The sequence below is a fragment of the Schistocerca serialis genome, chromosome 1, assembly GCF_023864345.2.
Source record: "Schistocerca serialis cubense isolate TAMUIC-IGC-003099 chromosome 1, iqSchSeri2.2, whole genome shotgun sequence".
NCBI classification, from domain to species: Eukaryota; Metazoa; Arthropoda; class Insecta; order Orthoptera; family Acrididae; genus Schistocerca; species Schistocerca serialis.
The window spans coordinates 1,132,074,963-1,132,094,623 of record NC_064638.1 but is presented as its reverse complement, the minus strand read 5'-3'; the positions used below and the strand labels follow the sequence as shown (position 1 = coordinate 1,132,094,623).

At 41.2% G+C, this 19,661-nt stretch overlaps 1 protein-coding gene across 1 annotated transcript in view; it reads left to right on the top strand.

Annotated features, from left to right (window-relative positions):
* LOC126417137 (zinc finger SWIM domain-containing protein 8 homolog) overlaps positions 1-19,661 on the top strand; it is a 516,142-nt gene that overhangs the window by 400,439 nt on the left and 96,042 nt on the right. Inside the window, exons 6-8 of the mRNA XM_050085037.1 lie at positions 1,729-1,924; positions 6,299-6,538; positions 13,773-14,045. Of these exons, the coding sequence (XP_049940994.1) occupies positions 1,729-1,924; positions 6,299-6,538; positions 13,773-14,045 (709 nt within the window). The remainder of the gene's footprint in view (positions 1-1,728; positions 1,925-6,298; positions 6,539-13,772; positions 14,046-19,661) is intronic.

Here is a 19,661-nt window from a genome sequence, read left to right as displayed (position 1 = left end):
AACTGTGAGAGTTCAATCTTCGTTGTCACAAATATTAGGCTGTTTCTTCTGAATACGTTGCAATTTCTGAGGTTGTGGTTGCAGTGAACTGAGAACACAGCTGTTCCCCCCACCATCCCAGCCTGAATTCATTTCTGATTTTGCTCTTACCCTGACATGAAAATGTTACAGTGTCTGTCGCTTCTAAACATATCATCTGGCCACCACTATCTCATAGGCTGCATAGAACCAGCAGCTAACATACGCGCTTTTGTTCCCGTTATATGTCATGGCAGGCTTTGACAACATTGCAGCACAAAACATGTAAGTATGCCACTGGTCCTTATCTAGACTCTTGCCTTCCCAAGCAGAAATGGATACTGTTGAGTATTTGTCCAATTGTAAAATCTGTTCAGTTCTGACTACACGTGGATTTCGGTAAACTGAAGCTTAAACATAGTAGATGTTCATAAAAAAGATAAAGGACTTGGCATTCCCATTGTTGATAATACAATGTTAATTTGCTGCTGCCTCATTACTCCCCTCCCCACACTTATTCTAGTTCTCCATGAAGCTGGTGTCACTGGTCCCCTTCCAAACCTCTCGTACTGCTGTGCTTGAGCAACTGTGGAACACAGACTGCAATTTCTTCTAGGGTGCAAGTCGTATGTGACAACAGCAACTAATACTTAAATAAAACATTACAATCATAATTCCGTCCAGTTAATGAACTTTTGCTCATCCAGTGATCTACTGATGTCTGTTGGTACTATATCCGCAACAGGTCTTGCTGCTGTAATTTATTCTTACAATAACAAATACAGTCAATGTAATATGATTTATTCCATTTATTAAACACTTCACTCTGGATTAAGTTTCCTTCTCATTTCATCTGAATATCACCATCATGCTCTATACCTGATTAAAAGCTGGTAGCATTTTAATCTGGTTTTCTAATACATGAACAGCAACCAAATTTCTCACTTGCAATCCACTTAGTAAATTGTTACCGTCTCACGTAACCAAATAAAATATTGTTCTAGGTTCTGAATCAATAATGTCTTTTGAAGGTTAACATTTTCGCTTTTGAGTGTTGCCTTAATTTAAAAAATGGGATTAATGTTTGTATACATTATAGATACATGTATGAAAACTTTGTTTGCAAACTTTTTCAAATACAACAAAGAGTTCATAAGATTATAGAATTTAATGCTAGTTCTGCTTGTGTTTCACAGAATTGTCAAATTCCAAGCAGAGAAATAGATTATTGTAGTGGCTAGTTCGTAGTTTCTTGCGTATCCTTTTGTATTGGCATCACGCAAGTCAAATGTCGCACGATTGTTCAATAATGTGTTAATGTTGATAATGCATTAAGCACTTCGGTGTATTGGAAAACCTTGAGTCTGTTCATATGCAAGTATCATTTGCCCAGCCCTGCTCTTCAGAATTCTTCAGAATAAATCTGTACGTGAGCTCAATATCTGAAGTTTCATCCATAAATATGAGTGTGCACCTATATAACATATTAAGCAATGTAAAAATGTTTATGTTGGCAGCAATAGGGGTAAATACAGTACTTGCTCATTACCGTCATTCATCAAGGAGAATTGTTTTGGCTCAATGGATATTTCAGATGATTTATATACAATATGTGTTAATGTTCCCATTATTAGATGTTTTATCCTTAGCTTATTCATATTGTGCCTTATGTCTCTCTTTCTCTCCCCCTCTCTCTCTTCTCTATGCCAGTGACGTGAACTACTTGAGCACTACAGCTCCTCCGGCAGCAGCAGAATGGAGCAGCCTGCTGCGGCCACTCAGAGGTCGCGAGCCCGAGGGGATGTGGAACCTGCTGTCGATTGTTCGGGAAATGTTCAAGAGGAATGACCGCAATGCTATCCCGTTGCTCGAAATTATAACTGAGGAGTGTGTTGCATGTGAACAGGTTTGTTTCTGTAAATATTAGGATGTTGCATGTGTTTTTGTGTCTTGGTGCAGCATCACCACAGATGTTGACTGCATGGATTGGTCATAACAGAAACAACAGGGAGAAAAATTGGTCTCTCTGTTAAACATTGTTGTTTCACAGTCACAGCACTTTTAACAGCATTTGTCTTGATAGCGTTAAAGTAACCCACTAGGTCCTGAATTAGCAGTAGGTCACAGCATTTAGTCATGAAAATTTGGGTCATATTTTATTTTTGTCATTCTAGATTGTGTTAACAAGATTATAGATAATGCAAGAGATCATGAACAAAAAATATTTTTATAAATGCAAATGGGCATGTTCTACAGAGGACATGTAGGTTTTTGTTTTTCATTTATAAATATGTAGTTGTCCTACCAAGCAGTCAGTATTGGTAGTCTGTTTACATGATAAAAACATTGCTTTTCATTTGTAAAATGTATTCTTGTAGAGATGTCCACTGGGGTGTCTTTTTCTCCACCACTGGGGATATTCCATACAGTAACAAAAGTCTAACAGCCTGGATTTTCTCCCAAAAGAGCATCAAACTCAGACTTGCCCTCTGCCCGGCGTTACCTCTGATGTTAGCTTGGATTTGAGAGTCTTAACAATTTCTACGAGGGCAACCTGATAAATTTCAATTCCTTAAGCCTGCTGGCAAATAAGTTGAAGTTACTATGGGTGTATGGCAGAGAATTTTCAATTTCAGGGTCAGTGAAAGCATATTGTGCCTCTTATTCTGAAACTGAAAATTCTCTTGGAAATAAATCAGTCACAGATTTCACAGCTTGAAAATGATCATTATAAAAACCCCATCTCATTAGGACAGGTTCAAGTGGCAACACTAGGTTTGGCAGCAGTTCTGTTTACAATAACACACAATGGGGGCTTCAAGGAACACTTTCTTGGTGTATGAAATTGTTTTATTTACTTCTGGATAGCTGCCGTACACTTCTTCGGTGATATATTGCAGTTCATGTGTCAGATAGATGAAGTGAATTAGTTGTGGATAGAATATGCATAGTGCAGATACTGTCTTCATCATGTAGGCCTCATAATCCAAATAGATAACAAGAATTTTTTTCTTGAGGTGTCTAAGGTCACAGCACATTTGGATTGTCCATTCACAAAACAAGCTACAGTTGAATGATTTCTACAAGCCAACACTTTTGTAGGAAATCCAGAATGGCTGTGACAGTTCTTCCCTGTTGAGTTTGCCAGCAGTGAGACTACCCAATGAAATGATCACAAATGTCTGTTGTTTCATCGCCACACACTTTTCAGGGCCTCCTGACACAAAAAATGTAAATACTTTTTGCTTAACGTTGATTCATCAGGAATCCGTTGCACATGGTGCTTTTGTAGGAACATGCAACATTCAAGCTCATGGAAGTTTGTACCATGGAGTGTTCACGGCAGTGATAGCAGTGCACATATGGGAAAAAAAAAATCATTTGTGGAGTCTGGAGTATTTTGCATCTATGTCAATAATATTCACTTCTTAGGCAATAGCAAAGCTTTGTTTTTTGTGTATGTGCACATCATAACGTATATGTTGCTGAAGTTGAGACTCGTAACAATATTATGAAAAGGGTAGTTCCTAGTCACCATGTAGCGAAGATGCTGAGTTGCAGATAGGCACAACAAAGATATGTCAGCGTCTCTGCTATATTGTGAGTAAGAATGATCCTTTTCGTAATATTGTTACATTCCATCCTGGATTTTCCATCATTTGAAGTTGAGGCTTAATATGGCACCCGATCTGCTTATTACGTAGTGGACATAGAACAGTATCCCCATCAGTAACGAAGGTGTTATCCACAGTAACTCAAGAACTTGATTTAGATGCTAATTTTAATACAGCAGTTGACATTGTTAACACAAAACAGTTGTGAATTGTTGGCAAGTGCTATTTGGCGAACTTTTCTTGGTGCACACACTCACTAGATCTGAAAGAGTAGAAGTTGTTAGTAGACAGAAAACTGTGGTTTTTAGTATTTAATTGGCCCAACTGCCTATGTCAACTGCACAATAAGCTATTTACTGCACACAAAAATGGCTCCTACAAGGCTACACACAGTATTGTTGTATCTGCTTTGATTTTTGAGAACTGAAATTCTGAATCTCAGAAAATTAAACAGAAACGTGTTTTTCGTAATCCAACTCTGTGAAATTAAAAATTTTTTATTTCATTTTATTTTTAGAGATAATTTACTTCCTGTCTTCAAGTTTTATGGTAGGTCAGTTTTAAATATTTTTCTGAGAGTATGATTTACTGAGGGTGTGTGGAAATATGAAGGCGGGTAAAAAGGGAACACCGTATTTACTCAAAACTAAGCCGCACTCGAGTCTAAGCTGCGCCTGAAAAATGAGACTCGAAATCAAGGGAAAAAAAAATTCCCGAATCTAAGCCGCACCTGAAATTTGAGACTCGAAATTCGAGGAGAGAGAAAAGTTTTAGGCCGCACCTCCAAATAGAAACAAAGTTGGTCCATTGTAATATGAGACACAATTTAGGTCAAATGAATGACGATACAGCTACAGTAGTTTGGTTCCAGTCGTAAGCTTAGCAGTTAAGCTTTACCAGTTAGCCATTGCTATGCGTCAGGCACTCCGCCCCTATTTATACAGGTTCCCTTTTTTTTTTCACGTGCTTCGTCCGGTTTGAATCGACTGCTTAATTTTCTTTGATCTGATAAGTGCCGTTCTCTTTGTTATAGGTGTTTACGTCACTCTAAGGTGAAAATGCGTTACTGTACTGTGTCGTGCATTGTTTGTCGAATTCTGATAATGAGTGTTTACGGCCTGTCGCCGCTCGCGGCATGGCTTGTTTTGTGCGCGCTTCCGCCGCTTACAATTAAAAAAAAAAAAAGAGAGGAATTGTCTCATAAGCGAAACAATGGCAAGAGACTGCTATTTGTTCTTACTTACATTGCTGCTTTCTTCGATAATGATTAACAAGAACCAAATAATAGACTGCATGATAGATGATGTTCTGAACGAGAGTTTAGCGAAAATTTTTCTCTGTTTGAAAATCTTTGCAGACGCCTCTTTAGTATATTACATTCTGCACAGAAATTAGAGTCATCTTAGATTTAAAAATCTAGTCAATTGCCGTGCTTCATTTCTGAATGTATCACTATAAGGCATAAGAATAATACGAATATAAACATGACATGATATGTATATTCTTCCGCGTTTGCTGTTGTCTCACTCTAGTTTCGTAGTTTATTAGGCAGACAGTATTTAAATGAGATAGCAGCAAACACGAAAGAATACATGGCAACATGTTTATATTCGTATTGTTCTTATGGTGCAGAGAATACTGCATGTGATTTACAATCCATAAAAGTTCCTATTAGCAACCACCTCTTCTCACAGATAGAAAAGAATTCAGAACGTAGAGTTGGCTATATTGACAAACAGTCTTGCAAGTCGGATTTTCGTAGTACATTGAAATGCTGCTACATTCGAAGATGAACAATACGGAATTTATATTTACTTTGTTGGATAATGTATGAAAATTTAGTGGCCGAAACTCGGGGCGGAGAAAAAAAGCTCGTCTTCCACCTCCCTTTTTTTTACTGATGCAGAGGTTTTGGCGCCAGTATTTATCTTTGTATTTGTGCGTGCAAAGCATGCCTGTGTAGCGCTGCATACATTCGACGGCAGAAGTTAGTTGTGGCGGCACCTACCAACATTTCTCAGAACTTCCTCTTACTTGGCACTCGATTCTAAGCCGCAGGCGGTTTTTTGGATTACGAAAACCGGAAAAAAGTGAGGCTTAGATTCGAGTAAATATGGTATGTAACTTTATGTAGCATAGAGATAAAATATGTAAAAACATGTATTATGGTGTAATATACAAAAATATATAACCATAAAATGAAATGTATGAACTCTGCCAATAATATTCTGGAGTTGTCAACGGGTATATAAACAAGACTGTAATTTTGCTTGGGTATTTATTTATATTCTCCTCCACGTGCCTCCTCACAACCTGCCCTCCTTCCACCTGTCACATTACATTCTGTCTTCCACCTCACACCCTCTTCCACCTTCCTACTCCCACCTTCTTCCTTCTTCATGTGCGGACTACCTCTCTCCATCTTCCACAGGCTTCCTACACCTCCCCTTATGTGTATCAAATTTGTTTGTGAAAGCTTGGCAGTATTTTTTAATTTTATTTTTTATTTTTATTTTTTTTAACCTGTCGCCCACCTAGCACCACAGTTAGACCAAATTTCTGGCATCATAATAATGTATCCATCATAAATTTAATTACTGTTCAGCAGTTTGGAATGAATTTCATTAGTATGGACTCAACTGATTGGCATGCTTGTGCTATTTCAGATTCTTGTGTGGTGGTTCAATACAAAAGTAGCACTCCACAATGGAAGTTCGGGGCACGGAGGAGGAAAACATGGCAGTGTGAACAGTAATAGTCACACATCGCAGCATGCATGTTCTTCACTGTGCGATGAGATTGTCATTCTCTGGAGGTTGGCAGCTCTCAACCCTGGGCTGTCTCCTGAAGAGAGGCAACTGCTTCATGGACAGTTCTCCGACTGGCATCTCAAAATTATTGAAAAGGTCAGTGTGGGAATTCCTTCACCATGCTTGGAGTTCTGGTAGAGGAACTAGGCTAAGCTTCCAATTCTGTGTGTTTATCTTAAGAAGTCAACCCTGGCAAATTGCTATACTTTGATTTAAATAACTTCATGATTAAATTTTCAGTGAATCAAGTGATAGAAGCAACTGCCTGCTACTCTTGTTTCCCAACAGTGAGTCCACTAAGTGTGGTATCTGCATGCATACTGTGTGGTTGAGCAGTGTAAGGTGTGAGTGAGTTGCCGTAATGAGGTTGGGCCAGGTAATCAGACTTGGTGTTGCACAGAGAACCCGAGCTATTGCTGGGTGCAGTAAGCATCTGAGAAAGGAGGGGGCAGTGCAGGGTGCTTGGCATGTGAAATGGCTCAGTGACTTGGAAATATCCTGTGGTAGGGGTGTGTGTGCAACGACATGCTTGAGGAAGCAAGGCAAGATGGCCGAGGAACTGAGTAACACTAAAATTGTTTATAGAATCATCAACAAAAGATAAACAATACAGGCATGTGACACATGCTGAGTAGCACTATGTGTTACCTAAGGGATATACCAAATATCTATTATTGTCAACGAATAAGTCAATATTAATAAATTATTTCAATATAATGGAAGGAAACATTCCACGTGGGAAAAATTATATATAAAAACAAAGATGAGGTGACTTACCGAACAAAAGCGCTGGCAGGTCGATAGACACACAAACAAACACAAACATACACACAAAATTCAAGCTTTCGCAACAAACTGTTGCCTCATCAGGAAAGAGGGAAGGAGAGGGGAAGACGAAAGGAAGAGGGTTTTAAGGGAGAGGGTAAGGAGTCATTCCAATCCCGGGAGCGGAAAGACTTACCTTAGGGGGAAAAAAGGACAGGTATACACTCGCACACACGCACATATCCATCCACACATACAGACACAAGCAGACATATTTAAAAGACAAAGAGTTTGGGCAGAGATGTCAGTCGAGGCAGAAGACACTTCTGCCTCGACTGACATCTCTGCCCAAACTCTTTGTCTTTTAAATATGTCTGCTTGTGTCTGTATGTGTGGATGGATATGTGCGTGTGTGCGAGTGTATACCTGTCCTTTTTTCCCCCTAAGGTAAGTCTTTCCGCTCCCGGGATTGGAATGACTCCTTACCCTCTCCCTTAAAACCCACTTCCTTTCGTCTTCCCCTCTCCTTCCCTCTTTCCTGATGAGGCAACAGTTTGTTGCGAAAGCTTGAATTTTGTGTGTATGTTTGTGTTTGTTTATGTGTCTATCGACCTGCCAGCGCTTTCGTTCGGTAAGTCACCTCACCTTTGTTTTTATATATAATTTTTCCCACGTGGAATGTTTCCCTCTATTATATTAATAAATTATTTTATGAATAATCAGAAGAAGAGTGCAGAAACCACAATTTCTCCAGATGTAAACTATTGCTTATCGTCAGCATGAGCATGATGATGGTGAATTTCATGAATGATGGTAAAGTTGCAAGTTGTTGTGCGTTGAGCAAGTTAGTGGTCAGGTGACCAAGGTTTATAATAGGCTTACAAGCCAGAGCTGTGGATGTTTTGTTGATATACTGTTGAACTGGCAAGGTGTTTGGAAGGTAATATGTGGCTACAGATGCACTTGGGTTTAAGTGTGGTTGTAATGATAGTACTGGCTTAGAAATGCATTGTAATGAAAGTCCACAAGAATTGTTTTTTTATATTTCTTCTTTGTTGATAACGGTTTCAAGTATGGCCCATTTTTACCTATGTATAATCCAGCTGTTAGATATATTGTGTGTGTGTTTTGTCATTGATGAAAATCAATATGATACATAAAATTTAGGAGTGTATTTTGTTTTGAATTAACAGTTCTCGATACATTTTTTATTCGTAATTCTATTAGTTCATTTAGGATGTTGTTTGGATATGTGTGGATTTCTATTTCCTCCAAGATGCTCATGTAGCTTCCTTTTTCTGACCTATGAAGAATGGAAAGATTAGTGCTTATATCTACTGCAGTGCATTCATTTTCTCAAAGATGAATACTACATGTGGAGAGGTTGTTTTCACGTTTGTATCTTGTAGTAAATTTTTGTTCTGTTCGTCCAAATAAGCTCTAATCTTTCCATTCTTCCTTGAGCAGAAGAAGAAAGATACATCAGCTACTTGGAGGAAATAGAAATCATTCTTATTGGTGACAGGTAATACAGAACAAAAGACAATCCTGAATTTTAAGTATGACGCAAGTCAATTTTTTGTCAAAGATTAAAAATTTGAAATCAAACCAATCTCTGACTCACAGATCGATAATTTAATGACTATGCGCATACACATACATCAAAAAAAGTTCTGGATCACCTCGGTTCCGAGAGTTCTGGAACCTGTATAGAAAATTGTACTAGAGGTCAACATAAACATCATTTCCGCTCTGTTTATTGCTCATTAACACTGCACATTGCATGTTGTACCACCATACAGACCTTCAGAGGTGAAGGTCCAGATTGCTGTACACAACAGTACCTCTAATACCCAGTAGCATGTCCTCTTGCATTGATGCATGCCTGTATTCGTCGTGGCATACTATCCACAAGTTCATCAAGGCACTGTTGGTCCTGGCTGTCCCACTTTGCAACGACGATTCAGCGTAGATTCCTCAGAATGGTTGGTGGGTCACATCATCAATAAACAGCCCTTTTCAGTCTATCCCTGGCATGTTCGATAGGGTTCATATCTGGAAAACATGCTGGCCACTCTAGTCGAGCAATGTTGTTCTCCTGACTGAAGTAATTCACAAGATGTGCATGATGGGTGCGCGAATTGTCATATACGGAGGTGAATGCCTCACCAATATGCTGCCATTACGGTTGCACTATCGGTCGGAGAATGGCATTCATGTATCACACAGCCATTACGGCACCTTCCTTGACCACCTGTGGTATATGTTGGCCCCACATAATGCTACCCCAAAACAGCAGGGAAACTCCACCTTGCTGCACTTGCTGGACAGTGTGTCCGAGGCGTTCAGCCTGACCGAGTTGCCTCCAAACACATCTCCGACAGTTGTCTGGTTGAAGGCATACGCAACACTCATTGCGGAAGAGAACATGATGCCAATCCTGAGCGATCCATTCGGTGTGTTGTTGGGCCCATCTGTACCGCGCTGAATGGTGTCATGGTTGCAAAGATGGACCTCGCCATGGATGTCAGGAGTGAAGTCTCGCACTATGCAGCCTATTTTCAACATGGTGGAGTTGCTGCCAGGGTTTACACTGAGCCATAATCCATAGGTAGTGGTCATCCACTGTAGTAGTAGCCCTTGGGCGGCTTGAGCGAGGCATGTCATTGACAGTTTCTGTCTCTATATATCTCCTCCATGTCCGAACAACATCGCTTTGATTCACTGCAACAAGCCTGGACACTTCCCTTGTTGAGAGCTCTTCCTGGCACAAAGTAACAATGCGGACAAGATCGAACTGCGGTGTTGACTGTCTAGGCATGGTTGAACTACAGATAACACGAGCTGCGTGCCTCCTTCCTGGAGGAAAGACCGGAACTAATCGACTGTCGGATCCCATCCGTCTAGTAGGCACTGCTCCTGCATGGTTGTTACTTTTTTGGGCAGGTTTAGTGACATCTCCAAACAGTCAAAGGGACTGCGTCTGTGATACAATATCCACAGTCAACGTCTGTCTTCAGGAGTTCTGGGAAGCAGGGTGATTCAAAACTTTTTTCATGTGTGTATATAACTTGAAAAATATGAATATAATAGAGGGAAACATTCCACGTGGGAAAAATACATCTAAAAACAGAGATGATGTGACTTACCAAACGAAAGTGCTGGCAGGTCGATAGACACACTAACAAACACAAACACACACACAAAATTCAAGCTTTCGCAACCAACGGTTGCTCCGTCAGGAAAGAGGGAAGGAGAGGGGAAGGCGAAAGGATGTGGGTTTTAAGGGAGAGGGTAAGGAGTCATTCCAATCCCGGGAGCGGAAAGACTTACCTTAGGGGGAAAGAAGGACAGGTATACACTCGCACACACACCTATCAGAGTGTATACCTGTCCTTTTTTCCCCCTAAAGTAAGTCTTTCCACTCCCGGGATTGGAATGACTCCTTACCCTCTCCCTTAAAACCCACATCCTTTCGTCTTTCCATCTCCTTCCCTCTTTCCTGATGAAGCAACCGTTGATTGCGAAAGCTTGAATTTTGTGTGTATGTTTGTGTTTGTTTGTGTGTATCTACATCTACATCTACATCTACATTGATACTCCGCAAGCCACCCAACGGTGTGTGGCGGAGGATCTATCGACCTGCCAGCACTTTTGTTTGGTAAGTCACATCATATTTGTTTTTAGATATATAACTTGAAAAATAGCTACATATATGAGAGTATATTTGTATATAAATCTGTATCTGCATTCAACTTGACTCAGACACAGAAATATTTTGATGTAAAACATTTTGGTACTTAATTTTGGAACTGTGCATGCTGGTGAACTTAGTCGCAGGTTGGTTATCAGTGGCAGAATAATTATGATCACATTAAATCTGTTAATGTTTAAAGACTTGCATGCTGCTGTTGAACATTGTGACTATCGCTGCATATTTTTTGTTGTTTTGTTGCTCTGCTTAGGCATTTAGTGTTAGATTCAAACTTTTGTGTGTGATTATTTGAATAAACACATGGTCAAGGCTAGCTATCTGTTGTAGTCCACATTATTATCCCAAAGGATATTCTCTTAATATTATTAATAATCTCAATCAGTAAATTGATTTTGAATTATATCAATATCGGTCATGCTAATTACGATGCTTCATAAATAATCCATGCTTCTATAAGGGGGTAAATCAGCAGTGCGTTACAGAACACCTTTGGATCATATGAGCCACACTAAAATATAAGGTTGTGTTCTTGCCTTTGTTGGTTACATACACTCCTGGAAATTGAAATAAGAACACCGTGAATTCATTGTCCCAGGAAGGGGAAACTTTATTGACACATTCCTGGGGTCAGATACATCACATGATCACACTGACAGAACCACAGGCACATAGACACAGGCAACAGAGCATGCACAATGTCGGCACTAGTACAGTGTATATCCACCTTCGCAGCAATGCAGGCTGCTATTCTCCCATGGAGACGATCGTAGAGATGCTGGATGTAGTCCTGTGGAACGGCTTGCCATGCCATTTCCACCTGGCGCCTCGGTTGGACCAGCGTTCGTGCTGGACATGCAGACCGCGTGAGACGACGCTTCATGCAGTCCCAAACATGCTCAATGGGGGACAGATCCGGAGATCTTGCTGGCCAGGGTAGTTGACTTACACCTTCTAGAGCACGTTGGGTGGCACGGGATACATGCGGACGTGCATTGTCCTGTTGGAACAGCAAGTTCCCTTGCCGGTCTAGGAATGGTAGAACGATGGGTTCGATGACGGTTTGGATGTACCGTGCACTATTCAGTGTCCCCTCGACGATCACCAGTGGTGTACGGCCAGTGTAGGAGATCGCTCCCCACACCATGATGCCGGGTGTTGGCCCTGTGTGCCTCGGTTGTATGCAGTCCTGATTGTGGCGCTCACCTGCACAGCACCAAACACGCATACGACCATCATTGACACCAAGGCAGAAGCGACTCTCATCGCTGAAGACGACACGTCTCCATTCGTCCCTCCATTCACGCCTGTCGCGACACCACTGGAGGCGGGCTGCACGATGTTGGGGCGTGAGCGGAAGACGGCCTAACGGTGTGCGGGACTGTACCCCAGCTTCATGGAGACGGTTGCGAATGGTCCTCGCCGATACCCCAGGAGCAACAGTGTCCCTAATTTGCTGGGAAGTGGCGGTGCGGTCCCCTACGGCACTGCGTAGGATCCTACGGTCTTGGCGTGCATCCGTGCGTCGCTGCGGTCCGGTCCCAGGTCGATGGGCACGTGCACCTTCCGCCGACCACTGGCGACAACATCGATGTACTGTGGAGACCTCACGCCCCACGTGTTGAGCAATTCGGCGGTACGTCCACCCGGCCTCCCGCATGCCCACTATACGCCCTCGCTCAAAGTCCGTCAACTGCACATACGGTTCACGTCCACACTGTCGTGGCATGCTACCAGTGTTAAAGACTGCGATGGAGCTCCGTATGCCACGGCAAACTGTCTGACACTGACGGCGGCGGTGCACAAATGCTGCGCAGCTAGCGCCATTCGACGGCCAACACCGCGGTTCCTGGTGTGTCCGCTGTGCCGTGCGTGTGATCATTGCTTGTACAGCCCTCTTGCAGTGTCCGGAGCAAGTATGGTGGGTCTGACACACCGGTGTCAATGTGTTCTTTTTTCCATTTCCAGGAGTGTAGCAACGAATTGTTGTTGACTGATCATTAATTTCACATTAATGTTACCCAAGCCACAGCAAAGTTGCAACGTTGATTACCTTATGGAGCTTGGGTGGCTGCACACTTACACTGACCCCCACCATTTCAGCCTGTCAATCACAAAGTTATTTTATCCATGTTGTATAATGTACATACAGTGTTATTTTTGATATGAATATAATAGAGGGAAACATTCCACGCAGGAAAATTATATCTAAAAACAAAGATGATGTGACTTACCATACGAAAGCGCTGGCAGGTCGATAGACACACAAACAAACACAATCTCACACACAAAATTCTAGCTTTTGCAACCAACGGTTGCTTCATCAGGAAAGAGGGAAGGAGATGGAAAGACGAAACAATGTGGGTTTTAAGGGAGAGGGTAAGGAGTCATTCCAATCCCGGGAGTGGAAAGACTTACCTTAGGGGGAAAAAAGGACAGGTATACACTCTGATGGGTGTGTGTGCGAGTGTATACCTGTCCTTTTTTCCCCCTAAGGTAAGTCTTTCCGCTCCCAGGATTGGAATGACTCCTTACCCTCTCCCTTAAAACCCACATCCTTTTGTCTTCCCCTCTCCTTCCCTCTTTCCTGATGAAGCAACCGTTGGTTGCGAAAGCTAGAATTTTGTGTGTGTGATTGTGTTTGTTTGTGTGTCTATCGACCTGCCAGCGCTTTCGTATGGTAAGTCACATCATCTTTGTTTTTAGATATAGTGTTATTTTGATAGAAAAGAAATCAAATCTCTTGTTAGTAACAGAGGACTGGACCAAATGGTTGTTGTGCTAATCGTGCATTGTTATGGTTGTGTAGCTGAGAGGTTACTGCAGTAGATTCCATTGTTTATGTTGTTGCAGGTCACAAAGAGCCGTGGTGCTGCACTGGCAGGCCCACAAGGTCTGACAGGAAGTGGGCCAGGGACCCACAACAGAAATGCCAACAGCTTCCGCAATGATGTGGAAATATTCTCTGGCTTCAAGCCAGCCATTGAAGCATGCTACCTGGATTGGGATGATTACCCTCTGCCTGGCATCACCTACCAGGGGGGCGTCAGCCTCTTCTACAGGTGTCCCTTTACGTGCTTCAGGCATGCCGGAGACCAGTCTCGCTCTGACCATGTTGTCAACCAGGTTAGTTCACGCAGTTGGATATTAATAAGGAATTACTAGCCATAAAGTTTCCAGTCCCGTTACAGAGACAGCACATAACATTTGTAGAATTGTATATATTGCAGAACTATTTAGATTGTCAGAAAATGTGCCATTCTTCTATTGACAGGACTCATTAAAACTTATAGGGAACAAATTTTTGAGATAGGTTGATGATTTTATATTTTTGTACAAAAAGGGATCTTATCTAGCCTTTTCTCAGTTGCCGTTGGCAAAGTCTTTTAACATAGCAACTGGTTTCAAACTGCAATGTAACTTACTGTTGGTAACATACTATGATTTGCATTAGTGTTCCAACTTTGGCCTTGCCCATGCACATTATTTTTTCTGGCACTGGAGTGACATTTCATAGAATACTTAGTCATTATCAGCTATGGTGTTTTGTTGACCAATGAAAGCTTGATAAACTGTGTCACATCCCAGTCATTAATAACACACAAACTTGCATGTCTGTTTACTGTGTTCTCCAGCATTTTCATTTTGATGTACTGTTTACTTTCAACCACACACATGGCCATGCCCACTAAAGCACCCTAGTACAGTGATGCTTGGCCCCAAGTCCTGATGATTGAAAAAATTATTATCTCAATTTGACTGGCAAGAGGAGGAGAAACGTCAGTGTACAGTTCCTAATTAATCTTTCTAATTATCATTCCTTTTAATAATTTCATTAATTAAATTGCAGCTTTCTCCAGTGCTTTGTGGAGAGAGGGGATTTGGCCCTGCTGATCACCACAATGAGATATTAAGTTAATGGGATATTAAGTTCTCTGGACATTGTAGTTCTCTCCTCCTTGTTTTCTTCCTTTCCATACTTGCCGATACTCTAAATTACACTCCTGAAGCACTCATCACTGCTCTCCTCACTATTGAAATTACTCTCATCCATCAATTTAGAGTCCCTACCTCAAAACTTAATTTTATTTTTTGATTGGAGACATCATCTTATGACAATGCCAGGTCACAGAATTCCCTAAGAAGATCCTGAAATACAAGCCAAATGGGAAAAGAGATGTTGGATATTGGAGGACCATGAGAAAGATGGGAATGATTTTGTTTGAGAGTTCGGAGCAGGCAATTTGAAAGGGAAGTGGTGGTGGTGGGTGGGTGGGTGGTTGGTGGTGAATGTTATTCATTAGTCAGACCTGAGGTAGCAGTTTTTACACTTCACAGTAATAATTGGTAGCATTTAATGCATTTAAACACTTCATGCAGTGTAACAATGAGCCGAGTCTCACCAAACATGATGATGAGAGCATTGTCTCTCAACACAAAGTGTATTGTGTGAAGTACTATTAGAATGTGTTGAATACTACCAATTATTACTCATAGTCTTATTCTGGTTATACACTCATAGTCTTATTCTGGTTATACTTCAGGCAGTGCTCAGTGACATCTGATTAATTGAGCTATTTTAGTGTAGGGCATTGTCTTAATTGCTAGAATCTTTCTTCAACTATTCTTACAGTCTGCCACACATGCAATTTGCCACATTGATACAGAATTTAATAAACATGCTACACATGATTGCCAGAGACTGAATAGTTTTTAATATTATGATCTGAACCTTTAGATGCCAACAAATTACTTTGGGTGCCATGTTTCTGTATGAGACTTGATATTTTTGAGGGTTGACCCACAAAGTTCAGATAAGGAATCTGGCTCAGTAGCCAAATCCAGTTCATCCCTCAGTTGGTTCTGTCATTTCATTTTTTCATCACTTGGCATTTTTCACATAAATAAATACTGTCAGAGGTGAAAGAAGTCAAAAGTTGCACCATCATTTGGAATCCATGTTAGGCTGTAGATGCTCTGATGAATGACTGAGCAAGTCAGTTCAGATATCAGAGTAGGCATTGGCATACCACGTGCAACATGACCATCCTTAGTTAGCACTGTAGTAATTAAACCGACCTTTGGGTTGAGGGTGTTTTTATTTTAGTTCAGATAACTGAGCCTTGCTTTTTAGGTGTCTCTTTTGTTTTCTTTCACAAGCATTGTTAATTCCTGCTACAACAAGGGCTTGATTTGTCAGTTTGAGTACCTACTCCTTTAGAAACCTGTTCATAATAATTGTTGTTCATTTGTTGAATATAGTGTGAGGCCAGTGGACCAAGTTCCTTGGCAAGGTATCTTTGTGAAAAACAATGATGGATTAATGTCGGGCACTTCAGGTTACTCAATTTTCTGTACACTCAGTAGCCCTGGGATCTATTTGGATTTTTATTCTTAACACATCCAGGCAAGATAAGAGTCATTCTTGTTCCAGTTACGGTATAAATGTTGCCATTGCAGCAAATGTCATTGCATTGCATTCCGAATGACCATAGCACAACTGTGTTATATGTAGAAACTAAAGAATTTAGTAAGTCCAGTGCCGAAGAAGAATACAGGAGTGACAAGTGTGACTGTTATTCAACCAGTAGTTTAATAAGATATGCCCTTGCTAAATAAGGACACAATTATCTATAGAAGAATGGAACAACAGGTAGAAGCCAACCTGGGGAAAGAGTAGTTATGGTTCTGTAGAAATATAAGAACATGAAAGGCAATACTGACTGTATGACTTAAGTTAGAAGATAAGATCAAACAGTGGAAAATCAACAATGAAATAATGACAACATTATGAAAAGGATATATTGCCACTCACCATATAGAGAAGAAGTTGAGTTGCAGACAGGCACAGCAAAAAGTCTGATACACATTTGAACTTAGGACCAAAACGCCTTCTTCTGAAGTAGAAAGCTCACAAGTATGCACAGAACAACAACTCTCACACATGACTGTGCTCCACAGAGGCCTACATTAGAAGACATTTTGGCTGAAAGCTCAAACATGTAGCAGACATTTTGGTGCGCATGTCTGCAACTCAATGTCTCATCTAGGTATGGTAGGTAGCAATCTATCCTTTTTGTAAGATTGTGGTAGAAGGTAGTTTGAAGAAAAGCGAACTTACATTTATAATATTTGTTTTTAGAAAAAGTTTTTGAGAACATAGACAAAACACACTTGATGAACTTCTGAAGTTATCAGAGATAAAATACAGGGATTGGTAGCTTTCCTAGAACTTGTCCAGAAACCAGATTGATTATATAAGATTTGAGGGCCATGAAAGGGAAGTAGTAGTAGTAGTTCATATAAATTTGGAGAGGGAGCTTTACAGAAAGAGGTTGTGAGATGACTGATGACAAAAGTAAAATGTCTGTGGCAGAGGGCAGTCGAATCAAATCGAGCAATGCAAAGGGGGGTTAGGGCAGGAAATGGGACTCTAAAAGTGACAGATGCGATTTGCTGTTTGGACAGAAAAATAACTGACAGTGACAGAGTACAGAGGAAATTTAAACCAGACTGGCAATAGAAAGAAAAGTGTTTCTGAAACAGAAAATTGGTTACGTCTGACATAAGTTTTTTTTCTGAAAGTATTCGTCTGAATCAATGAAATTTGACTGTGTGAAATTGGAGCATGTGATCTGTTTGATCAACACTGCATTAGTCACAAGTCTGTCTGTAGCATTTGAAAAATCCAGGATGAAATGTAACAGTATTATGGAAAGGAAAGTTGCTAGGTGCTGAGTCACAGACAGGCACAACAAAAGGGCTGTCACAAAATAACTTACTGCCAACAAGGCCTTTGTCCAAAAAAAGACCACACTCACACACACACACACACACACACACACACAGATATATATATATATATATATATATATATATATATATATATATATATATATAAAAAAATAGAGGGAAACATTCCACGCGGGAAAATAAATATATATATATATATAAAACAAAGATGATGTGACTTCCCAAATGAAAGTGCTGGCAGGTCGACACACACACAAACAAACACAAACATACACACAAAATTCAGGCTTTCGCAACAAACTGTTGCCTCATCAGGAAAGAGGGAAGGAGAGGGAAAGACAAAAGGATGTGGGTTTTAAGGGAGAGGGTAAGGAGTCATTCCAATCCCGGGAGCGGAAAGACTTACCTTAGGGGGAAAAAAGGACGGGTATACACTCGCGCGCGCACACACACACACATATCCATCCACACATATACAGACACAAGCATATATATATATATATATATATATATATATATATATATATATATATGTGTCTGCTTGTGTCTGTATATGTGTGGATGGATGTGTGTGTGTGTGTGCGCGCGCGAGTGTATACCCGTCTTTTTTTCCCCCCTAAGGTAAGTCTTTCCGCTCCCGGGATTGGAATGACTCCTTACCCTCTCCCTTAAAACCCACATCCTTTCGTCTTTCCCTCTCCTTCCTTCTTTCCTGATGAGGCAACAGTTTGTTGCGAAAGCTTGAATTTTGTGTGTATGTTTGTGTTTGTTAGTGTGTCTATCGACGTGCCAGCGCTTTCGTTTGGTAAGTCACATCATCTCTGTTTTTAGGTATATTTTTCCCATGTGGACTGTAAGGAGGAGGCTGTGGGGGGAAGGGGGAGGAATAGCAGGGTAGGCGTGGGGGACGGTAAAATGCTATTGGGGAGTGACCAGGGACGAGGTTGAGAGAGGGTAGGGCAGCTAGGTGCAGTTGGGCGGTTAGATGGAGGGGTGGGGGGAGGGAGGTAGCGGAAAAGGAGAGAAGTAAAAATACTGGTACGTTGATGGAATAGAGGGCTGTGTGTAGTGTGGAATGGGGACAGGGAAGGGGCTTGATGGGTGAGGACAATGACTAATGAAGTTTGAGACCAGGAGTGTTACAGGAGGAACATAGGATATACTGCAGAGAGAGTTCTAACCTGCTCAGTTCAGAAAAGCTGGTGTTGGTGGGAAGGATCAATATGGCACAGGCTGTGAAGCAGTCATTGAAATAAAGAACATCATGTTGGGCAGCCTGCTCAGTGACAGGATGGTCCAGTTGTTCCTTGGCCACAGCTTGTCAGCGGCCATTCGGATAGACAGACAGTTTGTTGGTTGTCATGCCCGCTCTTGTCAGCTCCTCTCTTCTTCTTTATCACTGGATTTACTAAATTCTTAAGTTTCTACATACAACACAGTTGTGGTATGGTCATTGGGAATGCAATACAGTGACGTTTACTACATCATCTAAACTCTTATCTACTGCAGTGGCGACATTTATATTGGAACTGGAATAAGAATGACACTTACTTTACCTGGACGTGTTAAGAATAAAAATCCAAAGATCTCGGGGCCATTGAGTGTACAGAAAATATAGCGACCTAAACTGCCTCTCATTAATCCATCACTGTCCTCAACAAAGCCAATGGTTACAGCTTAACTTGTGCATCACATGACTGGTTTCACAGGTAGCCCTGCCTTTGATGGGGTAGGTGATACTTGTGACCAGACTGGAGTAGGTGGTGGTAGGAGGATGTATTGGTTAGGTCTTGCCTCTAGGTCTGTCACAGGCATATGGGTCTTGAGGCAAGGCATTGGGAGCAGGGGCTGTGTAGGGATAGACAAGAATATTGTGTAGGTTCAATGGACGGCAGAATACCACTGGGGGAGGGAGATAGTCAGCAGAACATTTCTCATTTCAGGGCACGACAAGAAGTAGCTGAAACTCTTGTGGAGAATTTAGTTCAG